At 38.2% G+C, this 26,914-nt stretch overlaps 2 protein-coding genes and 1 pseudogene across 2 annotated transcripts; 2 read left to right on the top strand and 1 right to left on the bottom strand.

Moving 5' to 3' along the window:
- Window positions 1-8,826: 8,826 nt before the first annotated feature.
- On the top strand, window positions 8,827-11,934 carry LOC136277646 (tetratricopeptide repeat protein 28-like). The gene is made up of 3 exons (XM_066160031.1): window positions 8,827-8,983; window positions 9,194-9,505; window positions 10,274-11,934. Exons 1-3 carry the CDS (start codon window positions 8,827-8,829, stop codon window positions 11,932-11,934), a joined length of 2,130 nt encoding a protein of 709 aa, XP_066016128.1.
- A 2,253-nt stretch (window positions 11,935-14,187) lies between these two features.
- LOC131800218 (neuroglobin-like) lies at window positions 14,188-17,729 on the bottom strand (annotated as a pseudogene).
- Window positions 17,730-20,104: 2,375 nt separating this feature from the next.
- On the top strand, window positions 20,105-21,117 carry LOC131800209 (uncharacterized). The gene has a single exon (XM_059117909.2). It carries the CDS (start codon window positions 20,155-20,157, stop codon window positions 21,013-21,015), a length of 861 nt encoding a protein of 286 aa, XP_058973892.2. The 5' UTR covers window positions 20,105-20,154; the 3' UTR covers window positions 21,016-21,117.
- Window positions 21,118-26,914: the final 5,797 nt, after the last annotated feature.

Below are 26,914 nucleotides of genomic sequence, written 5' to 3'. Positions count from 1 at the left end.
ATAAGTTAAGACTTTATTTGATCATCATATAACATCCGTTGTAAGTTTGCATCATAGGTACCACCATCATCATCATCATCATCTTTCTATTTTAATGAAACATAATCACTTTGAAACCTTCAACATTCCCTCCTTTCTCCTCGAGCAACCCACAGGCATTTGATCTTCATCCAAGCCAAAGAGGGTGGGCGGGGGGGGGGGAGGGGGCTTAACCCTGCCTGACTGGCGTTAGGGAATTTGAATAAAAACTGTCACATCTAATTTCCAGTAGAGTACAAGTGTTAATTATCATTGAATATGGAGGTGTTTAAGGCAGATAGTGCACTTTCACTAACAAATGTCTCAGAAGAAATAAGGCTTCAAGGTCTAGGTTTTAAAGCTTGGTCAATTAGTTTTTAAAGCTTGGTCAACTAGTGGAAAGTGAAATTGCTAATTATTTCGCCTTTTACATAAGATTGTGTGGGGCATTTTAACATTTTATTAATTTTGCTCAGGGAATAGGAATTTTAGGAAACCTATCTCCAAAATCTCTCATCTCCAGGGGTTTGCCTCAAGTTGAGTGATGCTTAATTCTCATCATTATTCTTACCCATGTTGTCACCTGCATCATTAGCATCATCATAACTATTGAAAATCTGCAGATTTGAAATCTCCAGATCTTGGCAGCTCTGACTATTCACGGATAATTATTAACTACGACCACAGACTTTCACACCCATTTTTTAATTTTTTTTCGAATTATTTTATTTTTTCTTTGCAGCCACAGCTGATGTTTATAGGAATGAGGTTAATGAGGCCTTCAAGAAAGGAGATTTCATCAATGCTATTCATTTTTACACCAAAGGAATTAAAATCAACTGGAATGACAAAGAACTGAAGGCCAAACTGCACAACAACAGGGCAATTGCACATTCTAAACTTGGTAAGATGATGAGAGCTTTAATGTGCATTTTTTTTTCTATTTTGAAGCTATTGAGTTGTCAGTAGTAGTTTTCTGAAAAAGGTGATAATTTTGAATGCATGCCCGGAAAAATTTACATCTTATCTTGGCCTCTCAAATATACAAAGAAGTAACCTCTTACCCCAGATATCAATGAGCATCACAAGTTTTTCCCAAAATTATAGTAATGGTAGTTGGTTTGCAACATGTATGGCTAATCAGAGATATTTATTTCAATAACAGGAAATCACCAGGATTCACTAAGGGATGCAGAAGCAGCCATTGAGTTAAATCCAACTTTCCTTAAGGCAATTGTGAGAGGTTAGATATGTTAGCTGTGCTATAATAATAGTAATAAAAAAGAACTCAACACTCTAAAGTTAAATGAGGTTAAATGGAGATCAATCTTGTCTCAATTGACTTTAATTAAGAGGTCGAGATCACCCTGATGTACATTTGAATCCAGCTCTTGACTGTTACGCCATTACTTTGTATTAATCATGATGAAAATATTATTTTTGAACGGGATGAAGAACTCAAAGCAGAATGCAAAGCAAAATTTCAGCATGAAAATTTTAGTTCCTTAAGTTCAATGAGTCACAGGTGTCAGATATGTTAAGAGCGTGTCCACGAGAGCACCGGGCAGTCGTGCTACATGCCATCTCACCGATTTCAATGAAACTTTACCAGTTTAAAGGGTCTACCCCAAAACTCAAAAAGACAGACTGGTTTCTGTTTTGGTTTTTTCCGGGGAGAGATAGAACACCCCACGGTTTTTCTTGGTTTTCACCAAGAAAATCGCTTCAAATAGGTAAAATGTATGAAGCTCTCACTACGGTGGTATTCAACCGATTACTTTGAGGGTTTGCACACATATTTTTACATCCTTGGTTAATGTCTGTTGCGAGTATCAGTTTGATTAACGGCTTGTCAATCAACAAAGGCAAATATACGACTGTGTTTTTAGACTTTTCGATTCATCCAAATATTTGACAACTTTGAGGTCAAATATCTCCCGTTGCCAGAAAGCTGCAACACTAATCTTAATTGCCCTTTATAACCCATCATTTCATCTCTGAAAATCATTTGTCTTGGATGCCTTTTAAAATCTGCGACTGTGACAAGTTTCTCTCAACTACACCTGTCACGCAATTCTTGCTCTTGGCGGTCACTTGACAAAATAAACCTACATTTTTTAGCTCTTTATACAAGATGATTGATTAAGAAAGGTGAAAAATGTGAAAAAACTTTCGAGAAAAACTTTCGAGATGCATGTAGACGAAAAATCAATGGGAAAATCGTAGCGTTTCTTTCTTCAGTCGTTTATTACTTTGAAGATTTGCTTAAATGAGTAGATATGGCTTTTGTACGGCACAAAACATTCATTAGTCTATAATTTGATTGTTTATCATCATCATTGCTCATTTTAGGAGATTTTAAAGTCACATGCTGCGTGTTGGCTGATATTACTACATGTTCCAGTGTGATACAGCTTCGGCTTTCACAGACGAGAAATTCTGCGCTCTCGCTCGAAAGCAAATATAAATTGTTCTATCGGACTAAAAACTGTGCTTCTATCCTGAAAATAAAATTCAAATAGTGTTGTCGTTGTCACTTACCGCCATCGAACATTTCCATGTAGAACTCCGCTAAGCTAACATCTGTTGTGTGACCCGAAGACTCTCCGTGGGAATTATTCAAACGCGTTGTTCATGCTGTCTGCTAGATAACAATTTCAGAATAATCTGCAGATCTCTATGATTATTTGCCTGCTTCGATTGTAAAATATCCGCATATTTTTTTCAAGCATTCTATTACTACATATAAATCCACATCTCTCTAGATTGAGTGTTGCTGGGTTTAATTGCGTGACTTGTAAAATTTTAAAATAAGAATGATCCAGCAGTAATTTGACGAGTAGGCTTCCTGCAAATCTCCTCTGATGAAATCCTAAGACATAGCCAGTTGTTTTCGTGAGCAAAGACAATAAATATGAAAGAAAAGTGAGATGCAAATGTCTTTTTTTTTTAGCTTAAAAGCAGCTGTACCCTCTCCTGCAGTCTTCGTCTAAATTTTGTAAGGTCCCTCCTTATCTTCTGCCTTGTTCGGTCAGTTTCGAATTCTGAAGCTAGATCATTGGCATCGGCCTCTCCGTCCTCATTCATATTTACAGAGGGGTACCTCATCAATAAACCAGTTTTGTTACGGCGGATAACCGGCTGAAGTATCGAGTGATTTGCTGCTGTATCAACCGGTTAGTCTTAGACAACATTTCTGGCTGGTGTCGTCTCTTAAACTCGATATTTGGGAAGTCACATTAGAGGCGGTTGCCTTACTAGCTTCCTCCCTTGTCCAGCACACGTCTAGGAGATAATTCTCTGCTTTCTGAGAAAAGGTGGCTGTTTTTGTGTTTTACAAAGAGTCCATCCAAAGTCCACTTGGCTAGTTAGGGATCGTTCGTCAGAATTTTACCTGAGGTCCTTTCTTGAACGTAGCCATCCCTATAGAATGGCAAGCCGGTCTTAGTCCATTTCCTCTTGATCTTATCCTAGGCGGAATTTTTTTGTCGGCTTCACTGCGTTTGTCTTTGTCAGGGTACATTTGGATAGCAGCCAATGACTGAAACGTCTTGATACATCCTTCTTTTAGCAAGAATATCTCGCTTTCTTGTTCCGTCTATGACGGATTGGGTATAGTCCTCGCGATGACCTGCGTTCAGAAATCTGTGCACGTTGCTGATTACCACCCGCTTCCACGATTAGTTTGCTGAAGGTTTCTAATGTGATGAGCCTAGTGAGACACTGAGGTGCTTCAAACCGTGCCAGTTGGTCTGCGCTATAAACTTGTCGCAGTTCTTAAGTCAGAGGGAGGATCGCCCACCTCTATCTATGTGAGCGCCTCTACAGTACCTGCGTATCTCTAGCAATCATATGATATAAAGTTGATCTCAGTCACAAATCACCAGTTAGGAAAACTGATGTTCAGATAAGCGCTCTTCTTGCCCTTCTTCCTTATTCATTGCCGACTCTAAGACAGCAGCTACAGTACGCGTTCTATTTAGGTTTACAGTCACCTTGCCGCCACCAGGAAGACTCGCCACCAGCTTTGATTTCTTCTGCCATCTGCAGATTCATCTCTCTCTCACGTTATGTCTCCGATTTTTATGAGGAGGATACTGGCATTTACGAACCCGAAGGTCTGAATCTTACACCAAGTTGTGCACGATATTTGAGGTACATTTTGAAATCGCGGCCTTCGTAATCTCCAAATAAGCCAATACGCGCTAGAATAAGCTCCATCTCGGACGAAACGCATGTTTGGGATACACCGACGTCTCTCAAATGTTTTTTTTTTTAAGCTGTATACCCACGAATTTAGAGGTATGAGCTGTTGCCGTCCCCGTCCAACGCGAGAAAAATGAGTTGCAAATGAACAAGACAACTGCACCATCTTGACTTTATCAATTCGAGTGTTAGATTGAACTGAGAGCTTTTTAGACACTCGATTTCTTATATGGCATCACTATGAAGACGTAATACAACTGATACACCTACACTACATAGGATTAACAATGTCTGTTGCGCTGTTGCGAGAAGGAGGAAAATATTACCGGAAGTGTAAACTCTTTTTAAAAAGAGTTTCAGAGACGTTTCAGAGATGTCTATCTTTGATCGGCTGTCACAAAAAAATGACCCCCACTTAAATTTACTAGGAAAAATGAACTTACCAACTCCTTGTTGAAAAAATTGGGATTCATTTGACCGATACGCCTGTTGTTTCAATTTTGCTTTTTCCTCGGGCTCCTATAAAACAGTTCATGACTAATGAATAAAATGTTTTGAAATACCGTTCGGAATTTGCCTTTATTTTCTGCATGCAAATCAAGGGTAGACAAAGTTTTTAAAACATTTGACTAGAATTTCATGGAGTTCACCTCGATAATTTTCATCGGCCAGAGTCAAGACGCGCCAAGGTAAGCGACACCGCCCTCCAGTAAAATAATTTTCCAAAGAATAAACGTGGCGAGCGTGAGGAAACGCACATTTTTTTATCATTGTGATCAAAGCCCAATGATGTACCTAAATTGGTACTTACGGTATCAAACCATTGATTATGACAGGGTGAGCTTAATTTTTCTGTCGAGGTCGACGTGACTTCACATTAAAAGCGTTTTTGATGGAACAAACTAGTGAGCATCACTGCACGAACTGAGAAAGTAAAAACTTGTATTTATCTCCCACGTATTTCGTCTGACAATAGTAGACTTTATCAAGGATTTCTTCAAGTAGGGTAGACAAGCTTGCTCATATACAAGTAGTAAATAAGTTGTCTCTTTGCTATTGAAGCCAGTGGATAGAATTCGCCAGGTGCGCCTACGATGTTATACATGCGTGACATTTTCCGGACGTTACATGTAAGAGTACGTGATCCGTTTGAGGGTCACAGATTTAGTGTAAATATTTCACCCTTCAACATCACGCAATGTCTCTAGTTTACAGAAGTCTTAGAACGTTTAATAATATGGAGTTGCCTTCTGCAGGTAGAAGGCTACAAGCGAATTTCTCAGGCGTCATTGCCTTTGATTTCTCAATTGATGTTGTCGCAAACACAGTTTTTGGGAGTCACGAGACAAAAAAACTTATCAGGACCTAGTTTCATGTTCTAATGGAAATAAATAGCAAATAAAAACACATTTTCTTGAGAAATAAAGTTAAAAATGACGGGGGTTCTCTGAAACAAATAGTGGTAAAAAAGGATTTCAGTTCTAGTCAATATTGACTTTTCATGGCCTACTTCCAAATCTGAGGGAACGTGCTGAGGGAATAAAAAAACATAAATGTGTGATAATGCAAGCAAGAGAGTGAAAATCCAAATGAAGAAAAAACGTGTTGCAGCGTGCAGATATCTTTTGAGCCAGACCTACACACCTAAGCCCGACACCACCCAGAGAAACTCGAAAGAGTCCTGTATATGAACTAGCTCGCACGTGCACGCAGGAAAGGCCATGACAATCAGCGAAAATAATAGCAAATGCAGATGATATTTGCAGTCAAAAAACAGGAAAATAAGATAACAGAAGGATTAGGAACCTCCTAGAATTTCCCTCTTGAAAAAAAAAAGATGAACAATTTTTACTTCTCATAAAAGTTCACGCAGTAACCCTACAAATACTATCCCTATACGTGGAATTTCTTGATGGTGGAAAGTGGAAAAAACATTTTCCAGTCTTATTTTCTGGAAACATGGCGTAGTTAATGAATTTATGGGGCTATTGATATTTCCTAACAAATAAGGGGGGGCAGAGTTTCCCGTCATTCGCGGTAAGGAAAAGCCGAAGTTGTTACACTCGGGAACTTGTGCGTCAACAAGCAGGCGACATGTGACTTTAAAATCTCCTTTCCTGTTACAGTTTCCTTATTGTAAACTGTGCGATAATGATAATAGATGATCAAAGTATAGACTAGTGAATGTTTTGTTCTGTAGAAGAGCCCTATGTCCTGAATTTAGCAAATCTTCAAAGTAATAAACGACTGAAGAAAGAAACGCAACGATTTTCCCATTGATTTTTCATCAACATGCATCTCTCTAAACGTGAGATTTTCCATTCCTACAAAAAATCTCGAAAGTTTTTCACATTTTTCACCTTTCTTGATCAATCATCTTGTATAAAGAGCTAAAAAATGTTGGTTTATTTCGTCAAGTGACCGCCTAGAGCAAGAAGTGCGTGACAGGTGTAGTTGAGAGAAACTTGTCACAGTCGCAGATTTTAAAAGGTATCCAAGACAAATATACGGTAGTGCCCAAAGATTTTTTTGATGACTTTCAGAGATGAAATGATGGGTTATAAAGGGTAATTAAGATTAGTGTTGTAGCTCTCTGGCAACGGGAGATATTTGACCTCAAAGTTGTCAAATATTTGGATGAATGAAAAGTCTAAAAACACAGTCGTATATTTGCCTCTGTTGATTGACAAGCCGTCAATCAAACTGACTGATACTCGCGGCGGCCATTAACTAAGGATGTAAAAATATGTGTGCAAATCCTCAAAGTAATCGGTTGAATACCATCGCAGTGAGAGCTTCATACAATTTACCTATTTGAAGCGATTTCCTTGGTGAAAACCAAGAAAAACCGGGGGGTGGTCTATCTCCCCCCGGAAAAAACTAAGACAGAAACCAGTTTGTCTTTTTGAGTTTAGGGGTAGACCCTTTAAACTGGCAAAGTTTCATTGAAATCGGTGAGATGGCATGTAGCACGACTGCCCGGTGCTCCCGTGGACACGCTCTTAAGTCACTATCTAGCTATTTTAAAAAGAAGGATCAGGACTTACCTCACTCTTAGTGTTTTTGTGGGAGTTGTTGATCCCAATTTAAGTGTTCTTAGAAGTTTCAGTTGTCTGTAAAGCTAAATAAATCTAACTGAAACCTAATAGGGCCTGTTTATTCTTTACCGTTTAGTTTTTTTGTATTGTTTTGTTTTGTCTTTTTTTTTTTCTTCTGGTCTATAATGATTTCAATGGTTTCAGGTTCTTTTCTTAGAATTGAGCTACAGTAAAGTATGCTTCTTTGTGTTGTTGCCTACAGGAGCCACTGCTTGTGTTGAATTGAAGAGATTTGAAGAAGCAATCACTTGGTGTGATAAGGGACTAGCTGTATCCTTTGAAGGAATCTTTCATTTTTAACCGTCGGTATAATGGAAATAGTTTCCATAATTTGATGTTTAAAGGGTATTAATTATGATGGGAACTTGTCAGCTCATATACTTTAAGTGTGTGTGATTAAAAACATAGGAGAAGTTATTAATGAAATTACTCCTTTTAGCCAATTTGACTCAGTTATACTATCCATGCCAACAACTGGTACATTAGTTTAAATAACCCTTTAATTTCCCAAACCAAATTTGTAATTATCCTTACTGTCAACCATACAATTCTTGTAATGTTAGTACAGAGAATTCAGTATTGCATCAACTAATTATTTTCAAATTGATATATTTTTTTTTACTCTCAACACTTATCTGATTGATATTGTATTGCTATTGTAAGGAGAAATTCTCTTTTGGTCACTCACGGGAGTTAAAGGGTTAGAAGACTAATATTCATCCAGTTTATACATGGTACTTGGGTAGATGATCTCTCTAAAACAAGCCAGAACAAAAAGCTCGGTAATGTTTACATATCTTATGCAGATTTTCTTGCCTTCGACCTTTTTCCACTACTTAGAGACTCGGAAACTTTCGTCCTGCTTTCCTATCGACAAATAAAAATTTTAAAGACCTATATTTATGTTGTAGACTCATTTCTTCCACTGCTGTAAAACATTTGTCTGATGTTAAAGCTATATTAATTAAAAAATTGAGCAAGTGCTGCTCAGTTTTTGGAAACTAGGGATTAAATGTAGATATTTCGCGTTAAATTTTGAGGCTGCACACAGAAAAAACATTTTTTGAAGTGTAGATTTACTTCATAACTGACTTTAAGACTGAATGTTGATAAATCATCTACCTTTCATGCAAAGCCCTCCTAATGGGCCATTTTATAGTTGTGTACTTAGTTGCCAAGCCTTTGATGTTTGGAGTGAGGCTGAAGGTGACCTTGTTGTGGTAGAGACTGGTATCTAGAAACGATAATAACAAAGTAGTTTGCATTTAAAAAGCAACAATGTTTTTATCATAACAAGGTCACCCTTAATCATCCCTCTTGTTCAGAGGCTTGGGAACCAAGCACGCAAATGTTAAAATGGACTATTACATATCAATATGATAAGAAACATAATCTTTTTGTTTTTTCCACATTTTTAACCCTTAACATAAAAAAGATTGACAAAAACAACAGGATCTTGTTGTCATTAAGACTTCAGTCTTTCAGTGAAGTGGGAGATACGTCCATGGAGGAAAAAGATCCTATAAGTCATCACAACAGTGGTGCAAGTTCAGGTGATGTCAAGAAAGTCATAGATCTCTATAATCGGGGAGAAGAAGCCATAGAGTACCTCAACCTATATCTTAAAAAAGCTAAAGAAGTAGGAGACAAGCATGAGGAGGGTAACGCTTATGGCAGTCTTGGCAATGCTTATGGCCATCTGGGTGATTTCAAAAAAGCCATAGAGTACCAGAACCTACATCTTAAAATAGCTAAAAAAGTAGGAGACAAGCATGGGGAGGGTGGTGCTTATGGCAATCTTGGCAATGCTTATTTTAGTCTGGGTGATTTCAAAAAAGCCATAGAGTACCACAACCTACATCTTAAAATAGCTAAAGAAGTAGGAGACAAGCGTGGGGAGGGTAACGCTTATGGCAATCTTGGCACTGCTTATGACATTCTGGGTGATTTCAAAAAAGCCATAGAGTACCACAACCTACATCTTAAAATAGCTAAAGAAGTAGGAGACAAGCATGGGGAGGGTAAAGCTTATGGCAATCTTGGCACTGCTTATCACATTCTGGGTGATTTGAAAAAAGCCCTAGAGTACCACAACCTACATCTTAAAATAGTTAAAGAAGTAGGGGACAAGCATGGGGAGGGTAACGCTTATGGCAATCTTGGCAATGCTTATTTTAGTCTGGGTGATTTCAAAAAAGCCATAGAGTACCATAACCTACATCTTAAAATAGCTAAAGAAGTAGGAGACAAGCATGAGGAGGGTAACGCTTATGGCAGTCTTGGCAATGCTTATGGCCATCTGGGTGATTTCAAAAAAGCCATAGAGTACCACAACCTACATCTTAAAATAGCTAAAGAAGTAGGAGACAAGCATGGGGAGGGTGGTGCTTATGGCAATCTTGGCAATGCTTATTTTAGTCTGGGTGATTTCAAAAAAGCCATAGAGTACCACAACCTACATCTTAAAATAGCTAAAGAAGTAGGAGACAAGCGTGGGGAGGGTAACGCTTATGGCAATCTTGGCACTGCTTATGACATTCTGGGTGATTTAAAAAAAGCCATAGAGTACCACAACCTACATCTTAAAATAGCTAAAGAAGTAGGAGACAAGCGTGGGGAGGGTAACGCTTATGGCAATCTTGGCAATGCTTATGGCCGTCTGGGTGATTTCAAAAAAGCCATAGAGTACCACAACCTACATCTTAAAATAGCTAAAGAAGTAGGAGACAAGCATGGGGAGGGTGTTGCTCATGGCAATCTTGGCAATGCTTATTTTAGTCTGGGTGATTTCAAAAAAGCCATAGAGTACCACAACGTACATCTTAAAATAGTTAAAGAAGTAGGAGACAAGCATGGGGAGGGTGGTGCTTATGGCAATCTTGGCAATGCTTATGACAGTCTGGGTGATTTGAAAAAAGCCCTAGAGTACCACAACCTACATCTTAAAATAGCTAAAGAAGTAGGAGACAAGCGTGGGGAGGGTAACGCTTATGGCAATCTTGGCAATATGTATCGAACTCTGGGATATTTGATAAAGGCCAACAATTATTACCAGCTAATGCTTAAAATTGCGAAAGAAGTAGGAGACAAGCGCGGGGAGGGTAACGCTTATGGCAATCTTGGCAATATGTATCGAACTCTGGGATATTTGATAAAGGCCAACAATTATTATCAGCTAATGCTTAAAATTGCTAAAGAAGTAGGAGACAAATCCTTAGAGGCCAAGGCCTACTATTCAGTAGGATGTGTTTTTGAGTCGCTTGGTAGACTGCCTAAAGCTGTTGTTTATTATCAAGCTAGCATAAACTTATACAATTCCTTAAGAGTACTTCTAAAATCTAAAGATGAGTGGAAAGTTCATTTTCGAAATCAGTATCAGATGGCGTATACGGATTTGTGCAGAGTTCTTGTAGAACAAGGTAATATAGATCAAGCCTTACTTGCTGCTGAGCAAGGACGAGCTCAAGCTCTGACCGACCTTATGGAATCCAGTTTTTGTGGTGGAGCAAGTCAGCACAGAGGCGATGAAGATTTAGCAGTTTATGAAAACGTTCCATCAAACACCGTCTTTCAGGCAGTGGACAAAGCTGACGTCAATCTTTGGGTTGTTTCCGAAGGAAAACAAGTTCAGTTAAGACAAAGTAAACTTAATAATTCTGTTTCAGGGAAAAAAGAAGCTAGCCAGTCCCTCGAGGCGTTCGTGCTCGGTGCTTGCGAGAATCCATCTTTGGATGCTTTGAGTACTTTGTATGATATCGTTATGAAGCCGGTGGCTGACCTGGTTCAAGGGGATGAGCTAGTCATTATTCCCGATGGACCCCTGTGGCTCGCTCCTTACGCTGCATTGAAGGATGGTAATTCTAAATACCTGTGTGAATCGTTCAGAATCCGACTCGCTCCATCGTTAACAAGTCTTAGACTCCTTGCCCATTGCCCAGATGATTATCACAAAAGCAGTGGTGCGTTGCTTGTAGGAGATCCGTGGGTATCCGAGGTTACTAACAGCGAGGGAGTGAAACTCCTCGTGCAGCTTCCGTTTGCTAAAGAAGAAGTAGAAATGATCGGAAAAATTCTGAATATCACGCCAGTCACTGGCAGACAGGCCACGAAGCATGAGGTGTTGCAAAGACTCAGTTCCGTTTCCTTAGTCCACTTTGCGGCACACGGATGTCCGGAAACTGGCGAAATTGCTCTTACACCTGACCCAGACCGAATATCTACTGTGCCTACGGAGGAGGATTACATTTTAACGATTCGAGATGTGTTGAATGTTCAAATTCGCGCCAAACTTGTTGTGCTCAGTTGTTCCCACAGTGGTTGGGGCGAAATCATGGCTGAAGGTGTGGTTGGTATCGCGCGCGCTTTTATGGGGGCTGGTGCTCGCTCTGTTCTGGTGTCCTTGTGGGGGATTGACGACGAGGCTACTATCGAGTTCATGAAAAGCTTTTATCACTACCTTGCAGAAGGTAAACCTGCGAGCGAGTCACTGAACCTGGCCATGAAAAGCCTCAGAGAATCAGACAAGTTCCACGACATCAAATACTGGGCGCCCTTTTCGCTGATTGGAGATGACGTCACTCTTGACTTCATGGCAAAGGAAAGAGACAAGTGAAATGTAAAATCACATAGATGAAAAATTGCTTTTTTTCCTTCATCTCAAAAAGGTTTAAGGTTTTGGAAGGTTTAAATGTTTCTCTATTTTGGAAATTTTGTGTTATTTTTCATTAGTCTTAGTTTACTTTTTCGTTAAATGGAACTTGAGATGTGCAACTTTACTATGGTGAAGAAATAAACCAGTCTATTTCATTATATTTTGATCAGTGGAATTGTCATTTTTTGTTACCTTAACAAATTTACATGCTTGCGAAGAGAACAAAATGCAACAAGGCCTCTGTTATGAACGAGGTTTCCATTTCCACCAACATGTCACCCAGCTCTGTTCCTGTATTACAATCAGTTGTATGGAAAATAATTTAAAGTTTATTTCTTTTACCCAACCAGGGGCTTTTCCACCGGATTTTAATTACCTTTATGCTCTAAGCTTTTGATAAGCAAAGAAACAATTCGTCATTTACAAAAGTTGGCGAATTTTTGTTTCCAAAACTTTGATTGAATATGTATGTGAATTGAATATGTGAATTGATCTTAGACCGTTTTCTACATCATAAATTACTTTGTTACAATTTACCTACATCTTTACAAAAAAATTGATTACCATTTTGAACTCAATCCATTTTAATGCAATCTAATTCTGTCAGTGCCAAGATAGCCATTCTAAGCTTAATTTGAAGAAGTAACCATCAGAGATGATGTTATTAAATTTACTAACCATATGTTAGAGACATTACACCTACTTTTAGGGGTGTAGCCAGCCTCTAGTCTCGTAGCCTACCCGCTTGACTTTTACTAAAAGATAATATGACTCTTGCAAATGTTGAAATAAAAATTGAAATTTGTGAGGGAAGAGGCTTACATTTAGTCAAAAAGCTGGCTACAACCCTGTTTTCAATCAAACGAGTCTGGCCGATTTTTGTCCGTTTTACCAAACACTTCTCCGTTCGTTTTAAAGAACGACGACAGAAAGGCTAAAAATTGTCCATATAATCTAAACTAGGAAAGAGGGACGCAGAGTTCACTATAATTAAAGTTTCCATAGGTGTGACTTTTATTGTATGTGACATTGAATTTGTTGTTTCTAGTACGACAATATTTACGCTCATAAATGAGAGAAGCAGTTAACGTAAGCCATGTAGTCCTCAATGGAAATTACTTTGGTGAAAAGGCTCATTAATTAATGTAAACCTAGTGCGTAGGTGAAAACGTTCAGGGCTTCAGGATAAAACTTCTAATTGTTGAAAATGACCTCTTCAAATCTTTTCATCGCTTTTAATTTACCTCAGCATGATTTGAGGATGTCTGATAATATGCGTGGTTGAATATAATGTAACTAGGATTTTAAAGACATGCTGGGACAGTTTCAACTAAACATGGTTTGTATAATGTCAGTGTATTTCGTGTGAAGTGTTTTGATGCTATTTTTTTTTAAGTTGAAGATAATTGTTCATTTACCTTAGTTTATATTGATTAACTCATGAACTCCCAAGTTCTGAAGAAAAATTCTCCCAACTGATAAGAATGTGTTTCTCTTTGCTGCCGCTTGTTCCGAGAATTCGATGTAACATTATGTTTTTAGTAAAAGATTATCCTCCAGTTTGGATTTTCTCTCATTGTTATTGACTCCATGTTTGTCCGTGTATTAATACCGTGAGGAGAATTTAAATTATGAGCAGTCTTGGGAGTAAATGGGTTCATTTTAGCGTCTCCGTTTAGCGCGTATTTTACTTAATGCCTTAAATGACTTAATGCAGTTTCTATTGTGCTCATTTTTTTACTTCTTTGTGTAAGAGAAATATACAGTGCATAAAATACAAAAACTGCGTTGATGTACATTGTCTGTCTCCATATTCTTAGGATGCACGTAACATGTAGAGAAAGCAGATCCTATGGGGACTTCAATACTTGTTTTGACCCGCGCACCAAGTTGATAATGTGTGCAGCTAAAAGTGTACTAACATTCCATGTTTCAAGCCCCCGCCAAATTAGCAAAAGCGCGTCATCTCTTCGATTGTATCTCTTTCACTGTCTATCGTTTTCCGTATTGCCACACGGTTTTGAACGCCGACGGACGTGTTCATACTGTTACATATCTGCGCCTTTTGTTATCTTTTTCCTCACACAAGTTTTTACACCTTTTCACATTTGCACATCCCTTTTTTTCTCCTTCCTCTGGTTCCTTCCTTTTTTTTTTTTTTTTTCCATCGCAATTTTCCTTTATTCCCATCTTTACGTGCACCTCTTTTATCGCCCTCAACTCTATTCTTCTGCGCGCTTCATAGAACGCGACTATCTCCTTGTCTGCTTCAGTTTTCATTCGTCTCAATATTCGCGCAACGTCTGGCTTCTTACAACTCATATACCTCGTTACTCCTCCATAGTAGTTGTGATCATCTGTATTATGTCCACTTTGGGATGGTGTCCTCTTAAAGTCATCTCTAGTAAAATCTCAGTTTTCCTTTCGATTGATTCCTAGTCCACAGGGTGCCAGTGCTTGCTCTCCTCAGTCCTCTCATCATAAAAGCAGTCATAAAGCGGAAGAGCTCCCTGCAAGTCTCGGCGACATAATCGGTGCATTTAGTCGGAAACGAGTCCCTCGATGTCCAAATTAAGGCTTCTTCTATCATCTGATTGGGAATGGGTCTAACTCTCGCTCAGGGTCTACCTACAATGCGAATCCAAGATAGCGGCAGGCCAATCCACAGCCGGACTCTACTGAGTCGGTAGCCGCCATCTCGGATGTAGACGCAGAGAAGACTCTGAGGAAGAGTTTTGTCAAACAAGAATTGAGAAAGGATAAAGTGCTTAGAGAGATAGCCGATGACAACTTGAGAGATTCATTATAAGCAAACACTTTCCGTCGATTAATAAACTCCATGTCTCCTCGAATACGCACTCCTATATGCCCCTCTCCCCCGTCCCTATACATCCCTGTACTGCAAGTTTTATCATCATACAGCACAATACAACATTATACCCCTGAGTAGCACTGTAAATCCGTAAAATGCAGTAACTAGACAACACTTCACAACAATATGTACCCCTAGATAGCACTATGCTTCCCTCTACTGAATTTTAAATCACCATACAGCGCTATATAAACAATTGCTCCAATTTGACGCCAAAATAGGTGCGAATATTTGCCGCGGTCATTTTCTCGAATTTTCTTTTCCAAGGTGCGGAAACTGTGAGCATCGAGGAACAGATAATATCCAAGGACAAATATCCGTACATACTTTCGCGCAAAATAGACGCTATGGGTTTTTTATCCTTCAAATATTCTGTAACGCACGTGAAAAATGTTAATGAACAGCTTACTGAATTGAGTTAAGAAGGGGTTAAGTTTCTTAAAAAACTGTGGTGTTGCGTCGGTGGGAGAGTATAACATGGTAATTTAGTATTATCAACCGAGTTGATAACGTAAATTGGCCACCGCAATGAGTTTAAGAACTGACGTTTCGAGCGTGAGCCCTTCGTCAGAGCGATTGCAGAGGGCAAACGCTCGAAACGTCAGCTTTTAAACTCTTTACGGTGGGCAATTTACGTTATCGATTCAGTTAATAATACCTAATTACCCTGAACTGCATTAATTTTGAGATGAAGACTTATCGTGGCGGACGCAAGGTCTGCAAATTGGGGAATATCGTTTAGGTGATATACTCGGATACACCTAGTTTTAGCCGGGGGATATTTTGTCACTTACTGCGTTTAGACTAATCGCGCGCGAGCAAAATTATTTGATGGATCATAAGCAATATTATAACATAGCTAATAAATTTGTCTCATTAAATTCAACTGCGCGAGCGTGCTTCGTATTCCTATTGTGCACGCTCAGGACGTCAGCAAACAAATCCCGCGAGAAAAAAAATTTTCCATCGGGTTGAAAATGTTATAAAACAATTGGTTCATATGTCAGCTGTGCGTTCATCGAGATATGAAGCACGCGGCAAGTTTGGAGAGCACGAAAGATGCGTAATACGCCTCGAGCAACTCTAGCTTCTTGAGAACCAATTGTTAAATATGTACCCCTTGTTTGCACTACACTTCCTGCTACTGTAATTTACATCACAATACAACGCTATACAACAATACGTACCCCTAAGTAGCCTTGGTCGGCATAATAGAATACATACGTCGAAATGCTCCAGCCTCACGGGCCATGCTTTATGTCTTTCTCCCAAATTCATTAAATACTCGATGAAAACCTCTGCGTCGTTTAAAGAAAACACAGCATTTTCCATCACAGTCATGACTCGTCTGACGTGAAGATACAGAGATCGAAAGTTGATTACGGCTTCAAGTTTCAAACCCGTAAAGGCGGGAAATATGTCTTCAACTCTTGGGTTGGACTCAAAGAGTCTGAAACAAAATCATTCATGATCATCGTTATTAATTCTGAATAATTGAAATTCGATTCACGTTTACTTTAGATAATAAATTTTACTTCCATTTTGCCAGTTATACAAAGAAATCAAGTAACTGAGTAATACCCATAACAAGATACAGCTACACTGTTGCGAATCTCCATCCTCATCTTCAATAGAACTATGCTATCACAAAAGTAGTGCGCATTCATTTGCATTTTAAAGTCAGTTTACCGTAAGATAATAACCCGATTGGCAAGAAAACAGGCAAAACACGCAGCAGCGCTGGTGCTTTTGCGTTTGCGCTCGAAAAGGCCCGAGAACACGTTTTCACTGTCTATTAAATTGTTGATTGTTTTCAATTTTAAGGTTCCTCTTTAAAACCGGAGCTCGGTTTTTAGCGACTTGTTCAAGTACTGCTCTAGTTAAGACGTAACTTAACTTTTTATGCAATAGGATATAGAGAAACAACAGGTGGCACCTTTTAAAGGACATTAAACACGTTATGATAAGTCCGCAAATTCTTTAGGCAACAATACTCGTTAACAATTTATAAACATCGGTCGCAGTTGCAAAAGTTTACGCGTTATATTTGAATGTTTTGCATTTGGAAAACTCATTTCTATTTATATGATGACTAACCCTCCTTCTCACAGATGTGAAAATTATTTTGAACCTGATCGGCTCAGAAGTGATTTAGACAGTAAAAATAATGTCAGCAAATAGAGATCTTTTTTTGGTGAACGTTATGAAAAACAAAGAAATTGAGTTTGAAAGATGCACGCATTTCGGCTGGTGAACATAGTTGCATTTACTGCTCTAGTTCAGTTGAATAATTTATATAACAATAGGTTTTTCAATGCCTACTCAATGGGATGTCTAACTCTAACGCTGTGTTTTATCGATACCATGGTCATCACCGACTGGACATTAAATTTGTAGTGTTTACTGACAGTTCAAATGAATCATCCATCGAAATTGAGGTTTCGATCGTTATGCAACTAAACCAAGGAATTGTACCACTGGATCGGACATGTGTAAGTGAGCAACTTTCACGTGTAGCATGACACCCAGTTAGGATCAGCATACTGTTTCCTCTTTTTCTCCATTTTAAACGATTCCAATCCTAATAGTGGTATGATATTTTCATAAAAAAGCTATTGTCAACTCGAGACTCTACATTCATTTCTTTCTTTAGGAAATGAAACACAACAAACCAGAGATAGCGAGTATTTAAAACACTCACCGTTTAATTAAACACTTTCTTCCCTATGACGCTCTTAATGGGCTCAATGAGCTCCCAAAATTCTCTTAAAATGCATTTTTGTTAATGTGATAGCGGAATGTCTCTGATTCTCGAAGTCGATGTTGCCGCAGCAACTGAGACTACTACTTCGATTCTGTTATTAAGGGACACAAAACAACCCATGGCATTTACAGTTTGACTTTTAAACCTTAATGGAGATGTGTAGACACAACCTTAATAGATTTATGAATACAGCTGCTTTCCCTTAAAGAAGTTGTCATACGCTGTGATGATGAGTGATGGGTAAAAACTCTGACATCATCTGTGCAAAACATATGTCTCTATATCGACCAACACTTGACTTGTTGTTCACACTTACTGAAAAGGGAAAAATTCCGAATTGCTGCTTGTAAAAAAAAAGTTGCCATTTTGTAGAGAAAGAGCAGATCTACTCTGTCTCCACTAAAAGCCTTAATACTAAATTAAGTGTTTCGTGCGTGAGTGAAAATCGGAAAATTGTTTAGCATTTTGCCCGACAAGAACATACTAGCGACGAGTTAACACTTCATCTAAAAATTTTCATTCTGAGTATAGTAATCGTGTCTTTGTAGTACCAATTACGCGTCTGAGTTCTTCCCCTGACATGTCTCAAGCCTAAAACTGTCGCAGAACAGTCTCCATCGCCGATTGAGCCTCTAGGCATCTAACCTTTCTCTACAGTGTTGGCAAATGGCATATAATGATGAGGTATTTTGAAATGTTATTACTCTTATTAATTTGCAGATGTCGTAAGACTAACTATCAGCGATATCGATGGGAAACCGCTAATTTTCAAGCATAATTAAAGTTCTATAAGTATAGACAATGTGCAGTTATACGCCATACTTGTATAATTGGAAGAATTTATTTCGTGAACTTTCCTTCATTCTTCAAACCACTAATTTTCTAATATTTATGCGGTATTTTCATAATTTATTCTTTATAATTTCGTGCAAATGCAAAACGTAGACTAAAGCTGGCTCGATCTGTCCTCATGGGGCATCAGGTGAAAACATGTGAATCATTATATTGGTGCGGAAGAATTATATTTCTATAGCTATTCCGACATCCCTCAACGCACGAATTCAGGCGAATTTATTCATTCCAGAAGTTGTGGAGTCGGAAACTGATGTATGTCTTCATTAAACATTTTTTGTGGCTCACGTCAAATTAATTTATGTTCACCTCTCCTTTTCATATTTTCTTTATCAATGGATATATACCATTGTCAAAGGATTCTTCACAAAACAGTTTAATCTCATCCGAAGAGCTAATGATAGCTCTAGAACTCGAAAAGACTTTAAAAGTTATTTAATTAAGGCAAACACAAGGTAACTGTTAGATAATCCTTACGTAGTACATGTAATGTTATTCATATGTTATGCATGTAATGTTTCACTATCGTCAATTTGCTGAAAGGTGAATAAACGCATTGAAATCAAAATTGATTTTCTTTAAGCTCAGCTCACTGAACTACAAGTCTGCTGTCAGATGATTAACGTGGACGCTATTTTAGTTCCTTAACTTCCTCATTTTTCAATATCTGTGTCAGCAACTGAAATTAGATTCATGAAACAGGAACGCGTTCTGTGACAAAAATCTTGGCAATAACTGGTGTCAGCCGCAAAGGTACAACGGACGACTACTGGTCATTCTGATTTGTCGGTCCTTGTTAACGTAGTACTTGTGGTCATAAGCATCATCCTAAGCAGACCCTTGCAAAAGTTTCACCAAAACTGCAGAGACCTGGAGATTTTCGTTTAAACAAACAACATTGGAGTAATATCAAGGTAACAAAAAAAATTATTTTTGATTTTAATGAAGCCTTTTGAATTTTCTGAAACACACTTGCAAGTGCAATGACAGCTGAATGTTCCTAATAAAGACGAAATAACCTTGGCTTTGCTCTCTAAGATAATAACTAAATATTTAGAAAGCAATCATATTATTTGAGTGGTCAGTTCTGTAATGTTTAACCTGAAACGGCATTTAAAAAATTGAAAACCATTTCTAGCTTCCGCACAGAACTCATGTTGTGCTTCTTGTGTTGTTTCGCTGCTCGTCTGTCTTCGTCCTTTAAAATGATAAATTTGTTTGGGACATTAGGATTATTTTTTTTTTTAGCAAAATAACTGGCCCAGCTATGACTGCCATATTTACCGGACCAGGTAGGAATTCGCATCAGCTGATCTTTTTCTATCTTTTTTTCTCAGTTTAACACAGAGAACTCTTACACAATAAACTTTCAGCACCTTTGCTCTCTCAAAGTTCAGAGTCCTCTTACTTCATAACTTTTTCATTCAGTGCGATGGTGTTGTAGTCGTCACAGCTTACTGTTATGAAAAATTCCTAAACTACACAGCATTGAATCGTTGTTGTTAAGTGCTTCTTAATAATTGTGTGTTGAATATATTACGCGCCTATCAAAACAACATTTCCATTTACTATGAAGCGAAACTAACGACGTACATCTAAAAAGTTCTGCTTTGATTCTTTTTTATCCCTTAGTATTGATCAAAGGATCAACAGTTTTTAAGGAGAGATCAGTGTATTGTGTTTAAACAACGAAATGATTGAACGAATATTTATGGAAGATTTTATGATGACAACCCGTGTGGACATAGACGAGCATGCATCACTCCTGCACCGCTCAAGCTATTACCTGCTTATTCCAAACGAAGACAGCCAAAACAAAAGATCCGTCAAACTGTGGGCTGTAGGCTTTGCCTTGCTGTTACTATGGAATGTTGGTGGCCCATGTGTGTACTTGATTTGCAGTGTAAATTGTTTCAAAGAAAATTCCACTGTCTATTTTTGTGAGAAAGGCGCAGTGTTTCCATATTCCGAAGAACTGGTGATAACATGGCTTGCTACACTCTCTGTTTTCACAATCATCATCATCTTGGCACTGCAGAAAGTTCCAGATTTTCTTGGATACAAAGCCATCCTACATCAGCTGAAATTCCTTCCCTCCTATTGGACTCTGATGATTCTTTTGTTTGTATCCTTGACCAGATACGTCAAGCTCGCTATATCCGCCAAATCCATCAATTCCTGGATGATATTGATGGGTTTGGCTTTTAACTATATTCTAAGAACTATATTTGTTGGCTACTTGAATTATACGCAGTTGAATTTTCTGAAGCGTCAATATCCCAATTTTATCTTTGTGTTGTCAAAGCTTTCCGTGCTGGTGTTATTTGCCACCTCTCTAATGAACTTGCTCGCCACCATTTTGGAACTTACTGTTCAAGTTCATAAGGTGCATCGGTCTACGGGAGCACAACGCTCGGTGCATTTTGAAATGATAAATGATCTTCTGCGTGACTTTGGTACAACCACTTTCAGATTCAAAATGACGAGTTTCTTTTGGCAGAAACTTTTCATTGATGATAAGAATATTCTCTCTAACCAAGCACCTTTGCAGTGATAACATGGATGGTAGAGCAGTAAAACAGAGAGTGTATAGATCGGTGGGAGTGACGGCCTCTCATCCCATTTGGTGCAATTTTCGATTGAGTGTCGAAAGTAATCGGAGATTTGTTTCGCCATGCTCTATGATTGGTCCAGAAAACTCTCGCTCCCTTCGAAACCAATTAGATGCAACTCTAAACCCAATCGCAACTCGTACCCTCAAATGTTTCCGCGACTTTTGCAGTTTTGCTTGGTTTTACTTTGAATTTCTATCGGTTCTTTGAGATAATTTCCTTACCTCTGATGGGTCGATGTAATAACTTTGGCATTGGTTTCAAGACACTCAATCGAAATGCTCTATTAAGAATTCTATAACTTCCTCTCTATACGAACGACAGAGAAAATTGCTCCAACGAATTGTAAATAGTTTGTTCCCTATCTATCGGGTTAGAAATGCACATGGCATAATATTCTGTGTTTTCGTGTCTCAAGCGAAATTGTTAGTTAATTCTAATATGTTCCCTTAACATATAGAATCGTGACGCAACGGGAAAGGAATTTAAAGTAAGGAGGAGCGTTGCGTGACGAGTCTAAGAAGGGCTACGAAGGAGACTAGGTCACGCTGTTATTTCTACGAGTCGTGACGTTTGTTTTCCTAAAGCGATTCCCACGTACGGAAATTTGAATGGTTGCATTCTAATAAAAATTTCTTTGCTAATGGAGAAATTTTACATTTCCATCAGTCTGCTCTAAACGGCGAAATATTAGTCTTTGAACGCTGTGAAATATTCGCCGCCTGAGTGCAACGACAAATCAACACGCCGCTTGTTGTATTTTAGTGAACATTTGAAAACTATAGTGGCTACGTTAGTGCGTGACAGTCTGTTGCTTCATTAAGCAAGAAACAGTAAAGTCCCAGAAAAAAAAGTGTGAAAAATAATGGAAATCATGAGTTTGAAAGAGTTTCGTAAAATAAATACCTGCTTTGGTGGAAAGCATGCTAGCGCTTATCAAAATGTGATTACTGGTGCATGACGAAACGTATTAAGGAGAAGAGTATAAGGACGAACGGGGAACACGAGAAAAAGCCTAGGGTTAGGGTTAGGGTTTATCCTATGAGGACGGGCACAGGAACACATGTGAAAGATTCCCTTTTATCATTTTAAACGTTCCTTTTCATGTTTTCCTGTTACCGATGCCAGTATACATTCGCGGGTGTGTGCTACAGATACACTTCCTTCTCCAAATCCTCACAAGACTTTGAGGTGGCCCGCCGCCATTTTGAAAACCAGAGAGACCTTGGGAATGAGTTCCGATCTTGCTAATTTGTTATGTCCCTTTTCAGGGAAAATAACTTTGCTCCGTCACCAATATTGCGTTCCTCATATCTATCACTCCTCCGTAAGAAAATAGGTCTTTTTCATTTTCCTTAATATTTATTTTTTAACGCGATGTTGAAAGTAAGGCTTTGCGCCTTTCTTTACAAAAAGACACCGTTTAGTTACAAAGCCTACCAGCGAAATTTTTGTCTTTTTCAGCGTCAAGATCCTTTCCTTTCACAGAATGGTGTCAACAATGTATTTCTGTTGATTTTTTTCTCTTTTCACGTGCAAATTCATTAAGGATTATTTTTTCCTTTTGTTTCATGCATATCTGACTGATCCTGAGCGAGCAGACTTGTTATCAATTCCGCGCTAGCTATATGACATATCAGCCAATTATTGGATCGAGCTGTTAATCCATATTTATCTAAAATTGTAGAATTTTCAGCAGACTACGCTGTCCGCCGGCAAGTGAAGTCGTGCAGTTCCTTTGCTGAATATGAAATTGTAAATTGTAAGGAAGAAGTCGCTAAAAGTGTAGAAAGGAACAACGGATAGTTGTCCTTGTTTCTCTCGAAGAAGGTGAGTACGTATTCTTGAGAAAATGTTACTTTAAAATCCTTCACAAAGCTGAACAAGCCGCAAAATCTTAGCTGAACACGTGTCAGTTATTTGGTTAAGCAGCTCTTCAACTCGTAGTTCGATTGAGCAAGGGTGTCAGCCTCCGCAAGCGCAGAACGCATAATTGTAATAAATTGTGGGTAAAATTCAAAATTATCTCGGAAGTCGACCGCAAAAGATACCTTTAGTTGAACGCGTCCACGTGTATTTTTGAAGGCTTAATTTCCCAAATCCATCTCTTACTGCATATTTTTAGAGCAAAGAAATGATACCCTTTTGTCCTTAAAAATTATCTTCATTGCATATGTTCGTAAACATTGTCATCCAACCTTCCAGTATATTTAGAGTAACAAACAATCCCTAATCAATTCAATAATTTGTTTTCAGGAAGTGCTGCTCTCAGAGGAATGGAAGGATGAAAGAATATGGCCAAGAGGAGACATTGGAATCACTAAACATAAAAAGGATACTGCAAAGATAAGATCTTTGAAGTTATCGAGTAACAGTAGCCAAAAATGGGGGCTCCATAATTTATTGTATTTCTTTGAGAAGACTCAACGTCTACACACCAATTGCCTGATATTATTCAAGATGTGCTCCGAATTAAAAATAATCAATTGGTGAGTGAATATTAATTGAGCCACCATTTTTTTGGAGTTCTTTGAAAGTGATACGGATTGTTCTGCAAACCTTGAGCGATAGTGTGATTTATTCCTCACATTTCCACTGATAGCTCTCATTTGATGTACCCTATTTTTGATATTGCAGCGGCAAACATAGAAACTGAACATTGTTATAAAAATGAATAGAAAAAAAGCGGAGACTCGCTGAATTGTTAATGTTTTTGGACCGACCGCTCATATTTTGTTTGCTTGACGGTTAGTATCACAGTAAAATCTAAGTTGATGTCGCAAGAAGGTGATACATGTTTTGAAGGGCACTAACTTTAAAACTTTTTTAAGAAAAGACTAAATGAATTCGAACTATTCAAATCAAGAAAGAGAAAAATTTATCTCATAACTGATTTACCATAAAATACATACCGTTGACCAACAAGCCACGCTAGTGACTGGGAGAACAGAGTGACTAGAGAGCTGGTGTACTAACTTAGGACAGACTCCTTTCAACGGATGTAAGAAAAACCGACCAAGCAAACAAAATGAAACCTATACATACAAACGATATCTTTAAGACATTGACAAACCAACGATTCTTAAGAGAGTCATTACGACATTTACATCAAAAGATTTTTAGTCTTGCTGTACATTTACATCACGGAAGACTATCTGGTCCAGTTTTTACGAATTTTCACTGCGACAGAAACACTACACGAGCGACGCTTTCACTCAAAGATAAATTTTAGATACAAAAATAAAAGCCTTAAGCAACAATTACCAGATGAAAACCAAGGTGATTTGTTGATATCTCATCATCATCATCATCATCATCATCATCAGGAATTGAATTGATGAGTTAAATTGGTTCAACGAAGAAGCTTTTCATTTCTTGTCATTCCACCTTTTTTCTGTGAAAAGTTGAAAACAAAATAACTACAGTGCCATCTTAAAACTTGTATTTTTCATTTTGTCCCATCAACTAGTGGGTTTCAATTTGCAAGAGAACATTGTCTTTGACGTTTCAAGACCATTCATACTATTTTCCACTGTGTTAAATCAGATATAATTTTCTCTATTTGTTTATTGGTTTTTTTTTAAAATTGGTCTTCTGATTTTTTTTTGTTCCTGAAACGTTTGCAATGTTCTCAAAGCTACATCTTTAAAACTATAATGCCTGATCACGAGTAATCACTGGGATACCTGTGGTAGCCCAGTCATAAAATGCCTTTGTTTTTTTGTCGTCTTTTTTTTTTTTGTTTTTTGTTTTTTTCCTTCGCCACAAAATGGAAAAATTGCGCAATAGTACCCAGAGGTCATTGGGCCCTCAGCACCATGACAACTAACTGTGATCCAATGAGGTGTTCACATGCTGATCACGCGTGCTATCTTGATGATGATTGACGTTGACATGACGAGATTTTTGCCCATAAAACTATTTTGTCAGTCGTTTTGTATTTCAACGTAATTGGATTACGATCATCTGGAGCATTATGGGGCAAACGCTCAAAATACTTATAGACGCATACACAAGTCGTATTGTTCGCGGCCAATCCACACAAAAAGATGTTATTGAGCGGTAATTTTGGATCGGAGCATTGAATGCCTTGTATGTCTTGTATGCCAAGTATGCCAATGTTTTAGTTGAAAACGTAAACTCGTTGTAAAAAGCAAAATCTGAAATCTGAAACCAAACTGCATATACTCTATGCAATCTATTGAACAACACTACTACCGTGAGACTGAAGAACAAAATTCAAATGGATGCAAACTGCTAGTGAAGAAAGACGCCATGTTGGATTCACTTGATGCCAGGGAACGTAGCTACGATAACAGTGCAAATGGTATTGATTTCACGATCAGAAAGGTAAATCTTGTGTTTTTTTTCATTGTAGTTGTATGGATATTCTTTTTTAATAAATATATGATCCAAAATCCCGTGTTTTTTGTGTATAATGTTATTATGTCAAGTATTGTTTACGCAATTGTCTTGTCACAGGCGACCCAAGGTCACGTTTCGAGAAAGAGCCAACGATTAATTCACGAACGCGTCACGCGTTGTGTGACTCGGAGTAAGTTATTCTAGGAACCGTTGAAAATTTGAACACGTTATAAGGAATAGTATAGGGAACGAAATATGGTCGGTTTCTGGCGATTGTTGCCGTTTTAAGCTTGCTTTACCATCACTATTATTCACGTCATCTACTTTTATTACATTGGTAAAATCTGTACAGACTCACACCAACCAACTCGCGCGCAAAGTAAGAAGACTATGTTGAAGGCTTGAAATTATATTACGATCGATTTTCATCAAGAAATGGGCCAGGAATTTTCCACAATAGTGCAAATAATCGTGAAGGCTGATCGCGGAAAAGCGATTGCGCGACGCTCGGTAAGCTGTAAGATGACATGTTATTATATACCAGACGTAAAAACTCTTCAAATTCTCAGTCTGCATTTTGTACCCACTCTGCAGTCTATATTTTGTATCCGGTCTGCAGTCTGCTGTCTACATCTTGTACTAACAGGTATCCATGGCACCAATAAAGTTTATTTTTGGTTACATTTATTCGCACAACACACATAATCTACCACAAAATACCTGTGTGTGAGGTAATTCGACATTTTCATTCTTTCCCGCGTTAATAATCTTCTTTCCTTTTGTAAGAATGTAGACCACTTACAATGTTTCAAGTAATCCACCCACCCTACAAAAAATAACTCTTGCATGCATAGCATGCCTATGTTTTGAGACAGGTGTATGCCCTTGGCCAGACTTGAGCTCACTATTTCAGTATACTAGTCCGACACGCGTAGTATCACTACACTTGATTTCACGGATCCAGTACCATCCAGGTATCCTAGTTACCCTGCTCACAGGGTCTAGTTATTTACCCGATCAAGTTGCACTGTATTGTTACATAAACCATCTACAATCGATTCCGGACGAAGAAGCATAAATTATGATCTTTCGTATGAATACACCTTTTTAGCTATGTGGTCACGTGGTTTAAAATAGGTAGAGAGTGATTCAAAATGGATGCTCAAGCTTGTGTAGTGAACGACATCTTACAAAAGAAATCCTTTTTTTTCTTGCCAAAATTGTCATATTCAAGATAAATCAGCACTTAAAACATTAAGGTAAAAAAAGTAATCGGTGGCAAAGTAAGGTTAATTAAGTGGCCAATCGAATTAAAGCTTTTATTGAAAAACAAACTTGTGAACAAACGATCTCAAAAGATCACCAAAATTCATGAAAGAAACAGAAACGGGAGTGGATTACCACTTCCGTAGAAATTTTTGGCGATTTAGTGATGTTAGGTTAGGTCGAAGCTCTATTGAAAAGTGAAAAGTTTCC

The sequence above is a fragment of the Pocillopora verrucosa genome, chromosome 13 (genome assembly GCF_036669915.1).
Source record: "Pocillopora verrucosa isolate sample1 chromosome 13, ASM3666991v2, whole genome shotgun sequence".
Lineage (NCBI taxonomy): Eukaryota > Metazoa > Cnidaria > Anthozoa > Scleractinia > Pocilloporidae > Pocillopora > Pocillopora verrucosa.
This window is presented reverse-complemented; position numbering and strand designations above follow the sequence as displayed.

Coding starts and splice junctions, on each gene's coding strand:
- LOC131800209 (XM_059117909.2), top strand. CDS start 20,155: ATGATTGAACGAATATTTATGGAAGATTTTATGATGACAACCCGTGTG.
- LOC136277646 (XM_066160031.1), top strand. CDS start 8,827: ATGGAGGAAAAAGATCCTATAAGTCATCACAACAGTGGTGCAAGTTCA. Junction 8,984..9,193: donor AGGAGACAAGCATGAGGAGG/GTAACGCTTATG, acceptor ATCTTAAAATAG/CTAAAGAAGTAGGAGACAAG. Junction 9,506..10,273: donor CAATGCTTATTTTAGTCTGG/GTGATTTCAAAA, acceptor ATCTTAAAATAG/CTAAAGAAGTAGGAGACAAG.